At 49.9% G+C, this 19,360-nt stretch overlaps 2 protein-coding genes across 4 annotated transcripts; one reads left to right on the top strand and one right to left on the bottom strand.

Moving 5' to 3' along the window:
* Positions 1 to 1,130: 1,130 nt before the first annotated feature.
* LOC119099378 (pancreas transcription factor 1 subunit alpha) lies at positions 1,131 to 7,206 on the bottom strand. Its single transcript, XM_037222515.1, has 3 exons — positions 6,840 to 7,206; positions 2,235 to 2,385; positions 1,131 to 1,924 (listed from the first exon to the last, which is right to left on the bottom strand). The coding sequence occupies exons 1-3, from the start codon at positions 7,022 to 7,024 to the stop codon at positions 1,727 to 1,729; spliced, it is 534 nt and encodes a 177-aa protein (XP_037078410.1). The 5' UTR covers positions 7,025 to 7,206; the 3' UTR covers positions 1,131 to 1,726.
* A 6,868-nt stretch (positions 7,207 to 14,074) lies between these two features.
* LOC119099377 (nucleolar protein dao-5) lies at positions 14,075 to 19,334 on the top strand. 3 transcript variants are annotated; one of them, XM_037222512.1, is made up of 4 exons: positions 14,075 to 15,369; positions 16,617 to 16,725; positions 17,501 to 17,661; positions 18,959 to 19,334. In XM_037222512.1, exons 1-4 carry the CDS (start codon positions 14,278 to 14,280, stop codon positions 19,097 to 19,099), a joined length of 1,503 nt encoding a protein of 500 aa, XP_037078407.1. In that variant the 5' UTR covers positions 14,075 to 14,277; the 3' UTR covers positions 19,100 to 19,334. The 3 variants fall into 3 exon arrangements, with proteins under 3 accessions (XP_037078407.1, XP_037078408.1, XP_037078409.1); XM_037222514.1 differs by lacking the exon at positions 14,075 to 15,369 and adding an exon at positions 15,742 to 15,767; XM_037222513.1 differs by lacking the exon at positions 18,959 to 19,334 and having other exon boundaries at positions 17,490 to 17,544.
* Positions 19,335 to 19,360: the final 26 nt, after the last annotated feature.

Genomic DNA, 19,360 nt, shown 5'->3' with positions numbered 1-19,360 from the left:
ATAATGGGCAGCCGGCATTCAACGTCCTCGACCGATGCACGATGCTAATTGCCAGGCCTAGCATTCTTCTAGAATGTTGTTGAACCAAAGGCATGAGCTGAGCGAATGTCTATACAAGGTCTTGTTTCACATAGCAATGTTATTTTTAGTGGGATACATATAGTGTACATATTGCGTGGTTATGGGAATGCGTGAAACAAGATTTGTGGCTCGTCATCTGCGTTGTTTATTTGCTCATCATAATTCATCTCATTGATTACATTTTCAGATCCTAGGCAAGCTCAGAGGTGGTTAAAGGCTTGGCCAACTTTTTGGCTTTTCATTTATTGTTACATCAGACGCATACGATTTTGAGCAGGGGTGAGTTTCTCGAAATCCGTCCGAACAGCTCAGAATTTGGGTTAGAAGTAGCCGAACCAGCGGGAAAAATATCATTTGACTCCCCGCTCACCACTATGAAGACAGTACATTTCACTTGCATTGTTTTTCCAACGTGTGTGCTCTGCAATGTTTGCAACACACTAGTGCGTTAAAATGTTCGTGTGATAAAGACTATGAAAACTTGAAACACTTCCTTGAGGTAAAAAGACATGCGAACATGAAACTATTATCACACAAATTCAACGAAATGTAATAACATGGTTTTCATTTCTCTCCTGTGTTTACCATATGCATATGTGTTTACCATATGTATAAAGTATGGTTGAGGTATGCATTGTATAAAGTATGCATTGGAGCATATTTACTATACAGAGAATTGTGCTGTTTAGTGCAGTCTTTTACACTTAAAAAGTATACCAATAGTTATAAGTGAGCTTGTTTCATCATACCTGTTGCTTGCTTTAACATCTTCAACCGTGAAACATTCCCTTTAATATGTCAATCACAGATCCCTATGCAGAGCGCGGACACAGAGCATCAGTACACCTCCACCAGGCGGAGGTCATGAAAGTAGCATGTGCCCATGTTTCGGTTAGCTAATGTTTCGGTAACATCTGCATGGAGGTAATCATCTCTGTCATCACTTATTTCGTGCCGTGCCGCCAAAGGCGTGTTGCTGATCTGGCACGTGAAATCTACCCCGGCTGACGGTCGACTGCTGCAACCATCGTCATACCATGATAGGAAATCTTTCCTTCCAAATCTTTCTTCGGCTGCGTCGTACATGTACGCACCAGACGCTGGATAAAAAATGCGTGTGTTTTATATGCCATTGGCATTGTATGTTGTGAACATCATCAGCACAAGCAAACTTATGTCGATGTTGGCACGAGCAAAGAAATTCTTACGAATAATAAGCACAATCAAGGCAAACTCACACTATAAAAACGTATCGTTCTGGTCCACTCGTATTGCGTCACCGCATCGAGGCCTAGCTGCTCCTCACAACAAATGCCTTCACAGCAAACATGAAAACGTATTTCTGTGTTTGGAAGACCGCGGAACGGGTGCACGACGCATCGCGTTATCTACTCCGCTACCGCCGTTCAGATTTGAGCGGGGCGAAGCTACAATGTAACACCCGCAATCGTCAGCAAGCAGTAGCACGGAGGGCAGAGCACGCGCAGCTGACTGACGGACACTCGGAGCCGCAAGGAGTAGGGAGAGACGTCAACCCGGGCAGGGGTGGGTAGGCGGGCAGCGGCCGGCAGCTCAGGTAGAGCGCAGCTGACCGAAGGGCATCCCGGCCGGGCAGGGGTAGCGGGGGTGGGCAGCGGCCGGCAGCTCAGATGGAGCGCAGCTGACTGAAGGGCACCCCGGCCGGGCAGGGGTAGCAGGGGGTGGGCAGCGGCCGGCAGCTCAGGTGCTGCTCGCCGCCCTCCTGCTGTCCGCTGAGCAGCTCCCCCATGAAGGCGATGTACGTGATGGCCAGCCGGAGCGTCTCGATGCGCGACAGCCGCTTCTCGTAGGCGAACGTCGGCACCTGGCGAGCGCAGCACCGTCACCCCTGAAGCACCCCGGCGCACGCCCCCCGCCTCCCAATGTGTCACATTCGGGCGTGAACAGTGAGTTAAGTGCGCGGCTGGACAGGGACGAAGCTAAGATGTTTACACTTGATAATGGACAAACCCGCAGAAATTCAGTCCAGATTCGCATTAGTTGGGACAAAATTTGACAGTGCTCCCCCGTCTCACCGAGGGAAGTCCTGGTCATGCGTATGAAAGTGGACAAGATGATTTGCCAACCCAGGTACAGTGCGCCCATAGGGCCGTACGCGGCCTGCAATGCCCCACCTTGCGGCGCAGTCGGTCGAACGCCTCGTTCAGGCTGAGCATGCGCCTCCTCTCTCGGATGTTGGCGGCGCGCCGCTGCGCCATCGACGCCACCCTGCGCCGCATCTTCTTGGTGGGCGGCGGCTGCAGCGAACCGGGCCTGGGCACAGCGCTGCCCGTCGACACGGCGTAAACAGCGCGGTGGACGTCAGCACGGGTCGCGTGCGGTGTCAACAGTCTCAGCGGCACGGCAGCATCGGCGCGATGTCAGTAGCCTGGGCAGTATGCTATGCATGCTATGCCATGCAGCCGCGATTGCTCGCACTGCGATACTGACACACTGCGAGCAATCGCGGCATCGTAGTGCGAGCAATCGTAGTGCGAGCAATCGCGATCGCTCGCACTGCGATATTGACCCATTGCGAGCAATCGCGGCATCCTGACAGCGTTTGCACGGCGCTGGTGGCCTCAGCGACACAACGAAGTGACGAACAACCCAGCAGCGAAGCGCCGTGGAAGCTCAAAACCCGACAGCGGGCTGGTGTTATAGTTGGCCGTCAGGATCGCTTCGTTATAGAAGCATGGTTTACATTATCACTGCCTTAGTAATGGCATAAACGTGCTCCCTTCTGAGGTCGTAGAATCGTTGCCTGGAACAATAATATTATTGCAGCCAAATGTCAAATTTGTATCGTTTCAGCTTGCTACGCCTTTCACTAAGGCGGCAAGACTGGTAGCAGGTATTAATATTCATGCAGTTCCTACGTGGGTCTGAGCCAATCTTGACACGCGCTCGGACGGGGGTTGAAATTGACTCTCCCCCCCCCCCTTGGGGTTTTCCGGAATGGTCTCCGAACGTTGCGGAGTAGCCGCGCCAAATTTTGCATGGCTGTAGACAATTAAATAGCGGATCTTGCGGCATCGAAAAACGAAATGTACCTTGTAAGGTCGCTGACCTACGGTAGGTCAAAATCAGGCCATGGATTGGGCAAATTCAATTTCTTGTGAATCGCTCAATCTGATGGAACAGCGGAGTGTTGCACGAAGCCATACATCTCTGATATATTTTCTTGGGCAACACAATTGAATGACCAAATTCCAATGACTTAAGGCCAGCTATGAAAGTCAGACCAGGTCAAAACCAACCTGTTTTATTATTCTACGGCTTGGCTTCATGGGGTAGTTTCTGGTGCCCGTTTCAAATTGATTGATAACGAAAACCGCATAAAAAACCTTCTATGGACTTGTTAAAGGTCAGAATAGGCCACTGAACTAACGTGACCAAGGTCAATATTTCGTTTTTAGGAACATACTGGTTAGCGTAATCTTTGTTGCTTATTCAAATGCAAAACTCAAAGCAGTCTTCTATGATTCTGGTCACCATGACCTCCCAAAGGTCAAAGAAGGTCAGTGATCTTAAATGAGCATGTGACCTTTTGCTCAGAACAGGTATCTAGGTTCTGGAGACACTTTGGAGACCGGCTTGGAGTTTGACCTTGTTTGACCTGATTTGACCCGAATTTCATGCCCTAGGAACCTCCAAATTTGATTAAAGTAGGTTCACATACAGGTCAACACACCCTGTGAATGTGGTGCCTCTAACCCTCTTAGTTCCGGAGATCTCAGAAGGGTCAAATTGACCCCCACCAGAGCGATGGGTATCCAACCGGCCACACGGGCGCGTGTTATGAAGTTAATTGCTGACGTGCTATGTGGCTTATGAGTCCCGCAAGCCATCACTTCCCCACCTCTAACTTTTAGTTAAGTTATCAGAAGTCAGACGGGGGAATTTTACGACGCGCTCTTTTAATCAAATTTTACAGAAGCAACGAATGCAAAATGGCTCACAGGCTCGGTTCATGAATTTCGTGGGGTATGTTCAAGATTAAAGAGATCAAATAACACCCATTGCAATGGGTGTTATTTGACACCATCACCATCAGAAAAGCAGCATGTTTGCTGTACTTACTAGTTCTGAGTAGTCATGCACAGCGGATAGTGAGTCCACAGCAAGACGTACGTCGAAATGGCACGGAAAGACGGACTGCGGACCATCACGAATGGCACGGAAAGACACAGCAGACCATCACGGATAGCACGGAAAGACGCGCAGCGTACCATCACGAATGGCACGGAAAGACGCACAGCAGACCATCACGAATGGCAACACGCATGCAGTCTCCTCCAATGGAGGAGCGCATCATCTTGGCACCGCCACTCCCCATGGAAGAAAGTTTCACTTTCCGTAGTGAAAGCTGCACGCATCACAACTTGTATGAACGTATGCATTGGGATAGATCTCCAAGATCATTTCAAAAGGACTTGGCATTGAGTGAAATTTCGCTTCACAATGCTTCACTTACGCTTTCCGAGTGGTTTAAAACCCGCGCATCATCGATGATAAAATGCACAAGTTCATGTATAAATACATGTTTTACTAAGTGAGATCGTAATCGCGCTGAGAATAAAATATTTGTAGCCTTCTTACTTGAAACCTGATCAACGCTCAACGATGGAAAGCTGATGAGCAAAAATGGAAGATTACCTACCTGTAACAAAAGGGAAACAACTCTGACCTTCTGATACGGAACTATGAGAAAGACTGTCACGGCACATCTCCAAAGTATACAGTATAATTACTATATTGTGGCAGAATATGGTTATTCGCAACATCTCGACACGGTACAGGTAACTAACGTGCAGCAAACAAAATCATAATATATATATATATATATATATATATATATATATATATATATATATATATATATATATGCCATCTCGTCATAAACAGTCACAAGAAGACATAAGGCAATGCATCAAAAGGATAGCCTAAAAAGCGCAACATGATTGTTGCAGCCCCAGTGACTTTCCTAAGCATCACTCGTGCCTGATATGATGGGTTAAGAGCACGGAATACCGGACTTGACAGCTGACATCCGAACTTCAATAATTCCAAGAAATTGCCGCGCTACATTTACCAAAACATGTGACGAAATTGTCAGCTTTCTACCTCCCGAGTTCCACACCGGGTACCAAATATCCTCATTTTGATAATAACTCCTGTATGCTGTCAGCCTAGGCTTCAAAAGCATGCACATCTCACATAGTGTGCTTGCATGTCCCTCAGTTTGTATAACTTTAATTAAGTTATGAAGACATTCGTTTATTAACACGCGCTCGGATGGGGGTCAAATTGATCCCCCAAAGGTTTTTCCAGAATTATTTCCGAAAGGCGCGGCGAAGCCGCGCCAAATTTTGCATAGCTGTAGACAGTCGAATAGCAATTGTTTGGCATCAAAAATTTGGATGGAACTGGTAAAGTTGATGACCTATACCAGGTCAAAGTCAGGTCATGGTTTCAGCGACGGCCATTTCTAGGGAACTTTTCGACCTGATCCAACAACAGAGTGTTAAAGGAAGCGATACATCTCTGAGATGTTTGCTTAGGCAACACAACAGTGGAATGAGCAAATTACATTGACCAAAGGTCAGGCATGAAGGTCACACCAAGGTCAAAACCAACCTTTTTGTTACTCTAGGGATTGCTGTATGGAATAGTTTCTGCTGCTCATTTCGAATTTATTGATGGCAGGAACCGTATCATACATCTCACATGGATTTCTCAGAGGTCAGAATAGGTCGTTGAACTAAAATGACCCAGGTCAACATTTTGTTTTAGGAGCATACTGCATAGAGTATCCTTTGTCACTTATTCAAATGCAAAACTCAAAGCAATCTTGTATGATTTTAGTTACCTTGGCCTTCAAAAGATCAATCAAGGTTGCTGACCTTGAATGAGCATGTGACGTTTTGCTTAGAAACGGTTATCTAGGTTCTGGAGGCACGTTGAAGACCAACCTGGAACATGACCTTGTTTGACCTTGTTTGACACAAGGGTCATAGTTTAGGAACTTGAAAATTTTACCTAAAGGAGTTCACGTAGAGGTCAATACACCCTGTGAATTTGGTGGCTCTAGGTTTCTTAATTCCCGAGATCTCAAGGGGGGGGGGTCAAATTGACCCCCCACCGAGCGAAGGGTGTCAAGCCGGCCACCCGGGCGCGTGTTAAGACATCCGCTCTACCAAAATATACGTTCATAGCTGAGCAGGCGAAGGTGAAGAAGAAAACGCAATCCAAGCCCTGTTGTTACGGAATCGGCAAGCAGGAAGTATACCAAGCTGCCACACTCACCTCACCTCCAGTAACAAAAACAAATTACCTGGACAAGCAACCTATGAGCAAGGGCAATGAATTTGCTACCGTAGCATTTTCCTGACTTTTGCCTTGACCTCTCGAGCGTTCGGCGAGCTAAGTCCATGTATGCGCACTGCATATGCATGAACCAAGCCTGCGAACTTGGCGTCACACATGGGCACACTTGACGTCATATATTTTCCATTATGTAAGCTACGGGCATGATTTATTTTAGGTGTAAATAAGGAGAACAAGCTTTGCGGCGACTCACACCTTGCCTATAAAGCTCATTTGCAGGCTGTAATGTGTGTCTTACAAATTGGATCAGGATTTGGGCACGAATTTGATCTGACATACCAGTTTGCTCACAGCTGTGACCACGAATCGAAACGCATTGTTAAAAACGGAGACGACCTGCGCGGCCTCACCTGTGCTGGATCATGCAGGAGGCGAGGCGAGGCTGGGCGCTCCAGAGATCATGGAGCCCGATCAGGTCGGGCTGGTCCCAGCCGTAGCCACCGTAGAAGCCGTACTCGGTGTTGGTGAGGTCCCACAGCTGGCTGCACTCGCTCGGGTACGCCTGGATGCGGCCGTATACCATCGGCGGACCCATTGGGCCCCGTCGCCCCCGTTCCGAACCGCTCACCGCCGCGGGCGGCCCGCGAGGGCGCCGGGTCGCGGGGCTCTGCGGCGCCGCCAGAGAGCGAAGGTCGTCCGCCGACCGTACGCGGTCCGCGGCTGTGGCGGCGTGTGCTGCGCGGATTACTGTTACAGGAGAGGGCCCGTGATTTGCGCCGCCTCCCCTCCTCCTACCCTCCAATCTCGACGGCCTCTCAGCCCCGTCTGTATCGTTCCGAAAGCTGACATTTCCGCCAGATTTAATATCAACTTATTAAATGTTCATCAGAACTGCCTGGGCCACTTTATTAGCTACATAAAGCCGGCGCCATATTGTTCGCCGTGCCAGCCACTGGCGGCACCCCATTTTTGGCGGCACTTAATATTCGCGCCGCTAATCGCATTGTTTGCGGAAGGGGTTGCTTCCATTGTTCGGTTAGCACGCGTTTCAGTGTTTTGGATACGCTTGTTTTGCACGGATGGGATTGGCAATTACTGCCAGCTGAAGTATATGCCCACGAAAAAGGAGCAGGCCGTTGGACAGGCGGTGCGGACCCGGGATATTAGTTTTGTGGTGATACATGGGACTCGAGCAGATGGCTGCCGTGCGCGGAATTCGCGCGACGTGCGAGAAGAAATCCGAAAACCCTAGGACGTTCGGATGCAGCCGAGCGAGACCCCAGCATTAGGCGGGGGGGGGGGGGGGAGTTCAAAACAAAGGCTGAATGGAAACAATGGATCATCGATCACCCCGACAACGTTGACCGCCCGTTTTTACCGCTTTGCTGAGCCAGGGGTGGCCCCCGGATATTCTGTTGAGGAGGTGGCAGAACCTTCCAGGGGCGTCCCGGACAAAATGGCACCTCAGCGCAAGGGTCTTCTGGAAGGCGTCTTTTCCAAGACCGGTGGAACACGTTCCCCTGGTTAAATTGTTATTATGTGCTCCATTGTTCGTTCGATTAAATGCCGACATTAAGAAATCTCGAGTAGGGGTCTTCCGATTAATACATGGGATTCCCGATCCAGCCAAAGGCCTTCATATCTCAGGGCAGAGTCTTCTGTTCCATAAAAGGATGTCACGACATTAGTGCTACGGCAAAACTGCTACCAACAAGAGTGCTACGATATCATTACGATACGACTACGGATACGATTAAACGCGACATTTCTTCTATTGCAAAAATTTAAACGCGCTGTACTTTACTTGTACGCAACTTTACTTCCACTGTAAATACTTATAAGCGTCATGAGTGCTGCGCGACAAAATGCAAACTTCAAAAACTCACCATTATACATGCTGCAAAAACTTATGCAGTTTTTACTTATACGAGGCATGACTTCTACTGCTAGCACAGATACCAGCCATTACTTGTACAGTAGACCTACACAGTCTTTACATATACGCGACATTACTTTTACTTAGGGGTGTCAGCATGGGGAGCGGGGGCTTCAACCTCTTCCCACTCTGAGAAGAAAATGTGCGAAGTCCGGGAAAAACCTGTTTGTCGGCACATTTTGAGGGCTGGTTTGGACATTTTTCACTGTTCGAACCCTCCCCCCCTCTCCGCCCAACTCATGTTGCAAAACTACGCCTCTGCTCCCACTGGAATGAGTTGTATCTGACATAAGTGCGACAAAACTTAAACGAAATAAATGCCTACATTTGAAAAGCTTATCCCTATTAGTATGTACAACGTAAGGGCCTTAGTAGACATTTGTGCAATACTACACAGGTTGTGCTCCACAGAAGATTGCCGTCAGCACTCCAACTCATAGGTTAACCTCGCCAAAATCCTGCAGAGGAAACAAACACATGGAGACAATTGGCTGGGCGAAATCAGACTGCGGGTGCGCGTCTGACTTCGCCCGGCCAAATGATGCTGCCCACACCCCATCGCTGCTGTAAATATTGCGATTGACAGACGCACGACAATAGTTCTACGTGACATCCTATCACCCTCCTATGACCCTCCCCCCCCCCCCTCCCTATTTATCGACGCCCTCTTCGACAGAGGAAGTGTGGATTGAGTCCCTGGCTGAAAACGAAACTACACCCCTGGTCTGATGTACATTACAATGACTTTATAAGGCTCTAGTGCCACAGGACAAAACTAATACATGAAACAGTTAAAACCGTCATGAAAATTTGCTTTCTTTTCTGACCATATGGATACGCCAAGCACCACATATCGACAAAACAACATCATATAATAAATACCTAACTTTTCGTATCAGCACCAGGTACATTCAATCGCAGTTCTACCCAAGTAGGGTTCCCTCCTAGCCTGTGAACTGTTCTTTCACCCCGGCCAGATGTGCACCCATTTGACCGTCCATGACAAGTATTAGCAGTAGAGATAATGTTACGCATACGTAAAGCCTGTACAACTTTTAGGAGTAAAAATGATGACAGTAAGACGGTTTGAAAGTATAACTTTTGGCGTGTAACATTCATGCCGCGTAAAACTCCTTGCAGTAGAAGCAATGCCGTGTATAAGCAGTGGCTGTAAAAGTTTTTGCAATGCAGGTAATGACAAGTAAAGGTTTTTGAAGCGTAAATTTTGTCGCGTAGCACTAATGTCACGTATGTTTTCGGAACCAGTGATGTTGTGTGTAAGTAACGGTATTTGCAATAGAAGTAATGCCATAACATTTTTGTCGGTAGAAGTTTGTGTTGTAGCAGTTTGTCACAGAACCCCATAAAAGGGGCTTCTGATGCATAGAGGAGCCTTCTTATCCAGAACAGGATCCTTCTGATTGACAGAGGCGACCCCAAATCCAGAACGGGGATTTTCCGATTGATAGAAGGGAGCTCTGAATCTAGCACAGGTTTCATCATCCCAAAACAGGCCGTCCTGATCGGGAGTAACCGCCCTGTGACACATGCGATGCGGTCTCCTGGTTTAGTGGGATCCTCCTGGTTTAGAATTGAAGTCTCCTGGTCTGGAAAAGAACCTCATTCAATAAAGAAGATGCCTCCTAATCCAGAGCAGCAAACCTTCAGCTGGTTGCGGAGACATCCTGAACCAGCGAGGGGTCTCCTTAACACAAAATAGGGCCTCTTGGTCCAGAATGCGGGTCTCTTGATGCAGAAAAGTGCCTTCTGGTCCCGATTCGGTACTTTCTAGCCCAGACAAGGAGACTCCTTGACCTGAATTTTGGTAAATTGTTGTGACTTTAGAACCATCAGCTCAGAAAGGAACCCTCCCAAAATTCTGAGGGGACAAAATATCATTTTGCTCCCTTTTCTCCCTGCCGCGCCACCACTGGCGTGAAGGTGGCTGATGGGTACCATGCGGGTTGCGGCTCGCGACCACGCAAATACAGGTGCACGACACTCTTCAGCTGGCAGCAGTTGTGCCAGCCACGCTATTTAACGCGCCCTCGGTCATGAGCGTGTGGTGGTTTGTCATAGTGCTCCTGGTTGGGCTCATCGATTATGCCTCCAATTCGGCATCGGCTTTGATGAGCGTCACCAGAATCCCGTTACGACTTTAAGATGATAACGACGGTTACCTGAATCCCGTTACGACTTTAAGATGATAACGACGGTTACCTGAATCCCGTTACGACTTTAAGATGATAACGACGGTTACCTGAATCCCGTTACGACTTTAAGATGATAACGACGGTTACCTGAATCCCGTACGACTTTAAGATGACAACGACGGTTACCTGAATACCGTTACGACTTTAAGATAGTAACGACGGTTACCTGAATCCCGTTACGACTTTAAGATGATAACGACGGTTACCTGAATACCGTTACGACTTTAAGATGATAACGACGGTTACCTGAATCCCGTTACAACTTTAAGATGATAACGACGGTTACCTGAATACCGTTACGACTTTAAGGTGATGACAACGAATCACGCCGGCCGAATTCAGATGCCTCGACAGCCCTTCAACTCGCTGCCTCGCATACGTACCGTTATCGCCAACATTTCATGGACATTTTCCGCCTCCGTTAACGATGCACCTGCAAATAAAACGGCATTACTTGCAGCAGAAGGCGTGGGTGAGGCATTAACTGCTGGAAACTGGCACAAGGAGAAACTGGGGCAAATCAACGTGGGGTGCGAGCAGGGCCCTCACAAAATGATACAAGTCGACATCTTACGTGTGGCTAACTAACTGAGAAGTCACTACGTCTGACTTGTAGTATACCATATTACTTCTGCATGGATGGCTACTCGTTTCTCCGGGTTTAAAAGCGTGCGCAAGCATTGTGCTTTCTACTACACAACCCCGCGCCAGCCGCAGTAAAAGTAACCAAACTGGAGATGCCTTTCACATGCAACGACACACTGTAGCTTACCTTTTTCTGCATTCTGGGTCCCAGTGACCTTCAGACAAATGGCTTTGATGTCACTGGGTCGATGCGCGCGACAAAGTGGTGACGTCACATCAGCATGCATAGTAAAAACACTCAGTGGGCAGAAACGGCACTGACGCAAAACACCATTACAAGCTCTTGCAAGCAGCGCTTGTCAGCAGACGAGCCCTCGAGTTGAGGTTTGGCGAGCCAATGAGCGATTACGTTTAGTAATACACTGTCGTTTTTAGCAGACATCGTCCGCAGTTAAAATATGCGGTTTATATACGGCGGTAAATGTGGGCGGTTTGCCTGATGAATGATACGATGCATGGTTATGTGTTTATACATACACCATCATGTAACAGCATGATTTCGTCAAGGCTATGCCATTTAAGTGGGAACTGGATAAAATAGCGTGTTCTCGTAAAAAACGTGCTTCCCTGAAACGATTCTAACAGCGAGATTGACGTCTTTATCGATAAGCCTTCGCAAATTTCGCTCCATTTTTGTGTCACCCAATGTCTAGTTGTCCGCACTAACAAACTAATGCTTATTTGAATGTCATCAGATATACCAAACCTATCAAAACACAACAGGTCATTCCACTGATCTTCCTCATATTTAAAGATTGGTTAAGTCAAAAACATCGCCACATAGACACCTCAAACTTTATGTAATTGTATCCATGGAATACTTTCTCTGGTATCGCAGATATCTATGTGAATAAAACACTGGTCTCTGGCATCACTGACAACATCTATGAGATGTGGGGCCCCAGTCAAAGGAGTGTGGTTCCTTTCTGGTTGGGGCGAGGCTCCAACTCCAACTTTGAGATGAAAATTTTAATCCAGGGATAAACCCGTGTTTTAAAAACATTGCGTGAACAACTTAAGTCATTTTTCCTCTTGCCCCAAAACTTATTCTGCTAAACTACATCCCTGTACATTTACATCTCCCCCCCCCCCCAACGGGCCCGCGCCATTTCAATGGTAACATCACATCAAAACACTCGTCTGAAGGAAACAGTGCTGGGACGCGCTCGCATCGGGATGCACTTGACCCTTGCCACTTGGACATGGGACGAGTGCCGCGCACACCGGGGCCCCGCTCCGCCGTGTTTCACACTTCTTCATGTCGTCTTTTGTCTTGTCCAGCCAATCGCATACCTCGTCACCCATCCTCTTGATTCAGTACGTTACCGCAGATCAATTTTTGGGTCTTATGGAACTTGGGTGTTCATGTCTTGCCAGGTCAATGTCTTAGAAAGGTTTTAATCTGGTCATGCTGGAGTGAAACGCGGCTTATTCGTCAACGATACGTTTCGCTGTTGTTACGCTTTTGTGTGGTTAACTTTTCTGTGCAAAACTGTCACTTACCGATCATCAACTTACAGTGTAGGCCCCTGACCAAAGATTGTCTTTACTGCCAATCTTAAGTGGTATGCTCTTAAGCTGCGTTTTGTGTGCATTCGAACTATCTTGGACCTGGCAGTGTTGCCATTTTGCCCACAGGTGACACTTACTCGAAGGCTTGTCATAGGTCACTTACCCAGGCTGATCTCCACCTTGGAATTTTCATAGCATGCGCCTTTCTAAAGCATTCTGTCCGTTTTAATTCATTTTTAGACTTGATAGCGTCGTTTCGTCATATACACGTGACTTTGGCACGACAGACCATCATAGTAGACTTACCTTCCCTAACCTTGAGACGCAGCCGACTTCACAACTGGTCGATCAGTTGCTGACGGTGCTGGAACCCACATGCAATTCTTTATTACGCACATGTCCCCTACTTCTGTTTTCCGCGACCTTCAACTTAATGCTCTACGTGTTCCATTTATCTCATCCTACAGATTATGCCGTTAAACTTACCATAAAACTTACCATAAACATACAGCTGACAGTCTGAGCAAAAGACAAAAGCGTGAAACAACATTTAGTGTCACCAAAGCTATAGACATATATGAAGAAACCCATCCGGCGCTTATTCCGAAATTTAAGGGGAAAATCGGGTCCATTTTGTCTCTCATGCACCATCATAGACCTAATGCAACATATATCCAAAGGTTGGAGGAATCTGGCCTCCAAGACAACAAGCATGTGAGCAGGAGGACGGGGAGACTCCAACTATTCGTGGAGGTGTAACATTAATTATAAGACAATAAGTGTGAAGAATTCACGAGCATCTGTGTAACATCCTTAAGGCCTGCCCAACCACCCCGGTGCCCACGCCTATGTGTACAGAGCGCCGGCGCTGGGTGGGAGTAGCCCGAGTTCAGCAGACCGCCTCTACATCAAATTCTACATTCAGAAACTAAAATGCCTAACCACCGACATGTGGATAGCCTACAGTCCAAAATGGGCGGATACTGACTGGCCCAATGCACGTGGTATTTCATTTTTATAAATCAAAACACAACCGCAAGGCCCTATAGCAACTTAACCGTCAGCTCCGTGCTATGAATTAACTGAATGGTATAACAACAGTAGATTTTGTTTTATCTCTGCACTGAATCTTAACCATGACTTGATAAGGCAGTGACGTGAATGGGCCGGGCATGGTTGTTCCTCGGTGAACATTTTGAACATTAACTACCAGCCCCAAAATAACGCATACAAATGATTCGTCACAGAGACTAATGGAAAGAACGTTTTTAGATCAAATACTACTACACAAGATTTAGCTTTGTCTTTGCAATGGCCGGTGCGGACGTCGAATCCGGGAATGATGGAAGTGTTCAACCCGAGGCAGACGCAACCAGCAGGCCCGCGGCGTCTACCGACGACAGCACCCAAGGAGAGGCACAAACAGATCCTGCAGCCAAGCTGCCCGAAGAGAAGTATTCAACGACTGCCTCTAGCGACGATACCGCTCAGGCCCAACCATCAACGAAGTCCTCAACAACACTGCCCGTGGAGAAGGCCTCCATGTCTTCCCCCAGCGATGGTGCCCCCCAGAAGCAACCATCAGTAACATTTTCAACCAAATTGCCTGTGGAGAAGGCCTCCACATCTTCCTCTAGCGACGATCCCCCTCAGAAACAGTCACCAGTAACATCTTCAACTAAATTGCCCGTGGAAAAGGCCTCCACCGCTTCTTCTAGCGACGATGCCTCTCAGAAACAGCCATCAGTAACATCTTCAACTAAATTGCCCGTGGAAAAGGCCTCCACCTCTTCTTCTAGCGACGATGCCCCTCAGAAACAGCCATCAGTAACATCTTCAACTAAATTGCCGGTGGAAAAGGCCTCCACCTCTTCTTCTAGCGACGGTGCCCCTCAGAAACAGCCATCAGTAACATCTTCAACCAAATTGCCGGTGGAGAAGGCTTCCGCGTCTTCCTCTGGCGACGATGCCGTTCAGGCCGAACCATCAGCGAGGTCTTCAACAAAATCGCCCGCGGAAAAGGCTTCCACCTCTGCCTCAAGCGAAGATGCCCCCCAGCAGCAGCCAGCAGTAAAGTCTTCAACCAAACTGCCCGTGGAAAAAGCTTCTGCCTCCGCGTCAAGCGACGACGCCCCTCAGAAGCAAACATCAGTGATATCCTCAGCCGAGGTGCCCGTGGGGGAGGCTCCTGCTTCTGCATCCAGCGACAATGTCCCTCAAGCGCAACCATCAGTGAAATCTTCAACCGAGCTTCCCGCGGAGGGCTCCATGCATGCCTCTGACGGTAATATCCTTCAGGAGCAATCACCCGCGAAGTCGTCAACCGATCCGCCCGTGGAGACGAAGTCTTCCACGTCTGCCCATGCCGACGACGGCCCTCAGGTGCAGCAATCGGCAACGTCTTCCCCAAAGCGGTCGTTGGAAAAGGTTTCCACGTCTCAGACGGGTGAGAGCCCCAAGCACAGCAGGACGGACAACTCCAGCCTGACTGCACGTCTGTATAAGGAACAAATCAATACGGGCAAACTAAACCGACTCACCAGCGTGGTGGCAGATCCGGACGGCAGGCAAAATCTGGTTCATCCTGGGTCCGTTCCGCATTGGCACACCGTCGACATCAGTCTGGCTGGCAAGGTACGTGGGTCGTGACGTACAGATGTGCGAGCCCGAGACCTAACAATTCAATTTCGCGGGGCGGGCGACCCTGTATGACCTGCTCCGCAGCCCTTTCTGGCTACATGCTGTTTCACATGCCTGGCTGACGCGGACGAGGACGAGGTGCATGGTTTTCCCGGGCCTAGTATCCTCTATCAGAGATTGCTCTGACCGTGGGATATCCCGACGTGCTGAGGCGTCACCTGCCGACGGCCGCGCCTCACAGCGGAAGTGCTCGGTCGCAGCGCCCCATGTCCTGTGAGAAGCGCCGTACGGGGGCGCACGACTGCTTCGCTGCACCCGCCGCACGGCGGAACCGAGCGCTCGCGGCCAGGGGACCAGGCCAGTACCCCGAGTTCATGCGAATCAATCCAAAGGTGAGTCCCGGGCAAACCTCGGTACTTGGTCACTGCGGAAAGAAATGCCGGCGATGAACGCCAACTTACGGCGGAGGGGCTTTAGTGCGTTGTCAGTAGAAGACAATCTCGTCTGAACAATTTGAAAGCCGCAATGGTGGGGTATCGTATCTGTTTCCACCTGGGATGGATACCGTTGCACTACGTTGAAGGTAGTTCTGCCTTTTCTCCCAAGATGTTCACCTAATAATCGCCGTTGATGGAATAAGGAATCGTCGCCATCGCGGGCATGGGAACGTTATTGTTTATTTGGGATGCAACTGAATCCACACCTTTGAGAGCTAGCATAAGGTCTATGGCATCGCAGGAAATTAATGAAAGTAAAAAACTTCCGTACCCAACACCTTTTTCGGAGGAGAGGGGACTTCACTGCTGATTTTGGTTCAGTATGTTTGGATTAGAGCTCATCGGCCATCACTAAACGTTTCAGGGCGGTGGGATGAAGGTGAGTGGAGAGAATGTTGGGACAAGACTGATTGCATCTAGAGCCATCCCAGGTACTTCCCTGCACAGGAAACCATCTTTGGCTAGGAGTGGAAGCTTCGGCGGCGCTCCCGTCAGGACGGAACTTACACCTCGTCCGATTCTTGCAGCTTGTTCCGGAAATCAGGGATGAAGGATAAAGCTCTGCGTTAAGAAAAAGGTCGGATGGCACCAAATTTTGGGGCAGACATTAAACTATACCTTATGAATTCTACTGAGCGTGACAGCCAGCCAGTATCGGGTCATATAGGTGGCAGTGCACAGACAGCGCATGGACACCCAGGCAGAGTGGCCGCTGCCGCGTCCTGGCCTCACTTCTGCCCACAGCTAAACGAGTTCGTGGCGGCCTCCATTATCGAGAAGCTGCGCCTGAAGGGGCTGGCGGCGCCACTGCACGACTACAGCGGCCGTCTCCTGCCCTCCTCTCTCCTGGCAGGTCGGTGCAGACCTCTCCTGCCCTCCGCTCTCTTGGCAGGTCGATGCAGACCTCATCTGCCCTCCGCTCTCCAGGCAGATCGGTGCAGACCTCTCCTGCCATCCTCTCTCCTGACGGATCGGGGCAGACCCCTCCTGCCATCCACTCTCCTGGCAGGTCGGTGCAGATCTCTCCTGACCTCTAACGGCGACACCGCGAACCAGGACGCCGCGCGATCGACGCAAACGGGAATGCCGCGAACAGCGCGCTAATCTCGCGGCGCTGCTCTTGCTGCTCGGCACCAGTGAGGCGCAAATGCCGCCGTCGAAGGCAAACCGGGCTTTCAGGTGGATTTAGCCCGCGGAAGCAGCACGGGTGCGGTCATGTGGCAAGTTTTGGCACCGACCACCTAGAGGCCGTGCGGAGGCTGTCACCAGCATATTCACCACGGCCAATATCGGGAACCAAAGGATGTACGGGAAAAGTTCACCAGAAGTAACTCAGCTGTGCTTCTGGCTTCACGTGATAATCATGCATCATAAAGCTTTTCTAACGCTTTACTGCTGAGGTGACGCCCAGAACCCAAATACAAATGTTACGCATGTTTATCGTAAGGTGCCTGGTCGTCCCTGCCCACAAGGATGCACCGCCACGCAGCATGTCTTGCAGCCCACAGTTGCCGCATGTTCAATATTGCACAGACCTGACTGACGACCTGCCTGACCAAAATAACACTGCTGCTTTCAAGACTTCAATGTCCCAACGACCTGACTGACCAAAAATAGCGTCCCGGCAGAGATGGTGCTGAAGCCCAAGAAGAAGCGAGTGACGGACCGTTACTACTTCGGCTACGTGCCGCCGCCCAACCGCCAGCGGGTCAGCACGGCCTTCCGCCGCTACCTGCAGCAGTTCCTGGAGAGGCACAAGGCCGCCGAGAGCGACTTCTGCTATCTCCATGTAAGTTCGACTGGTCTTCGCAGACGTCCGTCAGAAGCGATGCTTCTCGCTCCCCTTGCTCACCAATCTCCAGTACATTTCGTACTTCACGTCGACAACGCGACTCCCGAGTCTGATCGAAAGTTCGTTGAGTGGGACGCCTTGACAATGTCTAATGGCCTTCGAGAACGCCCCCTGAGATCTTTTGTTTGCTGGGTCAGGATAAGAGGCGTATTGACCAGCACTGATCCTTTCAACACTATGGGATAAAGGAGAGTGGAAAGAGGTGGGAGAAGACTGCTTGCAACTGGGTGTCGTCCGCCACCAAGACATGCCCAGCACAGGACATGTCGTGGTGGTGGACGAAACCTTCTTTGGGCCGTGTGTGGGCGCTCGGGCAGGGTTCCCAACAAGAGCATTACAGCTCCTTCATGACTGATGTTACAGCTTACCCCGGATAAACGGGACGTCGCGGGGATGTGGACGAAGCAGTGAGCGGGCAAATGGCAGAAGGCCTCTGTTTTACCCCATCCCTCGGGCTAGCTGCCATAGTTCCATGCAAGACAGTCAGCAGGGAACAAGTTCGGGCATTCAGGTTTCGCCGGCACAGTTCTGCGAGGGACCGGGTTTGAAATTGGAGGATGGGTTGTACAGTCAGAAGCATCGTCAAAACGTGTTAGTAAAGAGAGTGCCAATAACCTAGAAATTATTAAAACATTATAGCCTTAAGCATCGATGTTATCGTGTCACTGCACCGTCGACCAAGTAATTTTACGTATATGCCAGCAGCAATCCAGATTGCTTGAGAGCTTCATGTTAGGGAACCCTGCCTGTTGAAGCCGACGATTTATAATAGTAAGGCATACCTCCGTTCAGTAAAACCCTTTTCAGGGACCCTGACCATTTTTAAACATCCATAGTCCATACCTGTCCGGGCAGAGTATCTCCCGTCCCCGCACACAGAAAACAAGCGAATGAAAGTTGGCAGCCAGTTCCACGCCCCTTCCAGGCACCGCGCCGACATGACGGGCCTCAGGTGCAGTGTGTGACGCGATGCGGCGCCGACATGACGGGCCTCCCGTGCGGTGTGTAACGCTGCGCCGACATGACGGGCCTCCGGTGCGGTGTGCGACGCGCGCGGCGCCAACATGACGGGCCTCCTGTGCGGTGTGCGATGCAACGCGACATGACGGGCCTCAGGTGCAGTGTGACACGGAGCTGCGCCGACATGGCGGGGCTCCGGTGCAGTGTGTGACGCGACGCGGCGCCGACACGACGGGCCTCCGGTGCGGTGTGTGACGCGCCGCGGTGCCGACAGGCGCTGGAGAAGGTACGGCGGATCTCCGAGATGAGCGACAACGACACCCCGCTGCCCAACAGCCTGGCAGAGGTGGTCCGTGCCCAGGAGGAGCCCGGCTTCGGCATGCGCCAGCTGCGCCGGCCCCAATCGGCCGTGTGAGCCAGTGACGCCACTACGGACACGAGCCAGCGACATCAATGGGGGCACCGATCAGCGTGGCCGTAATGCTCAAGGACACACGAGGAACTGCACAGGTATCTCACTGCAACAAGTTGGAATCCCTCCAGGCTACGTAAATTGAAAAAAGTGAATGGTATTACACCGACAAGCGACCGCCTGCGCTTTTGAAAACGATATCGATACATAAGTGATAACGATAAACATCTACCGATGATGCGGACCCTCGGCAAGAATCTGCGC

This window comes from Pollicipes pollicipes, unplaced genomic scaffold, assembly GCF_011947565.3.
Source record: "Pollicipes pollicipes isolate AB1234 unplaced genomic scaffold, Ppol_2.1 Scaffold_4740;HRSCAF=5597_pilon_pilon_pilon, whole genome shotgun sequence".
Taxonomy (NCBI): Eukaryota; Metazoa; Arthropoda; class Thecostraca; order Pollicipedomorpha; family Pollicipedidae; genus Pollicipes; species Pollicipes pollicipes.
Note: the sequence above shows the minus strand (reverse complement) of the source record. Positions and strands in the feature narration are given on the sequence as shown.

Coding starts and splice junctions, on each gene's coding strand:
- LOC119099378 (XM_037222515.1), bottom strand. CDS start 7,024: ATGGGTCCGCCGATGGTATACGGCCGCATCCAGGCGTACCCGAGCGAG. Junction 2,386..6,839: donor TCCTGCATGATCCAGCACAG/GTGAGGCCGCGC, acceptor GTCGACGGGCAG/CGCTGTGCCCAGGCCCGGTT. Junction 1,925..2,234: donor TCGACCGACTGCGCCGCAAG/GTGGGGCATTGC, acceptor TGCGCTCGCCAG/GTGCCGACGTTCGCCTACGA.
- LOC119099377 (XM_037222512.1), top strand. CDS start 14,278: ATGTCTTCCCCCAGCGATGGTGCCCCCCAGAAGCAACCATCAGTAACA. Junction 15,370..16,616: donor ACATCAGTCTGGCTGGCAAG/GTACGTGGGTCG, acceptor TTCTGCCCACAG/CTAAACGAGTTCGTGGCGGC. Junction 17,662..18,958: donor GCGACTTCTGCTATCTCCAT/GTAAGTTCGACT, acceptor CGGTGCCGACAG/GCGCTGGAGAAGGTACGGCG.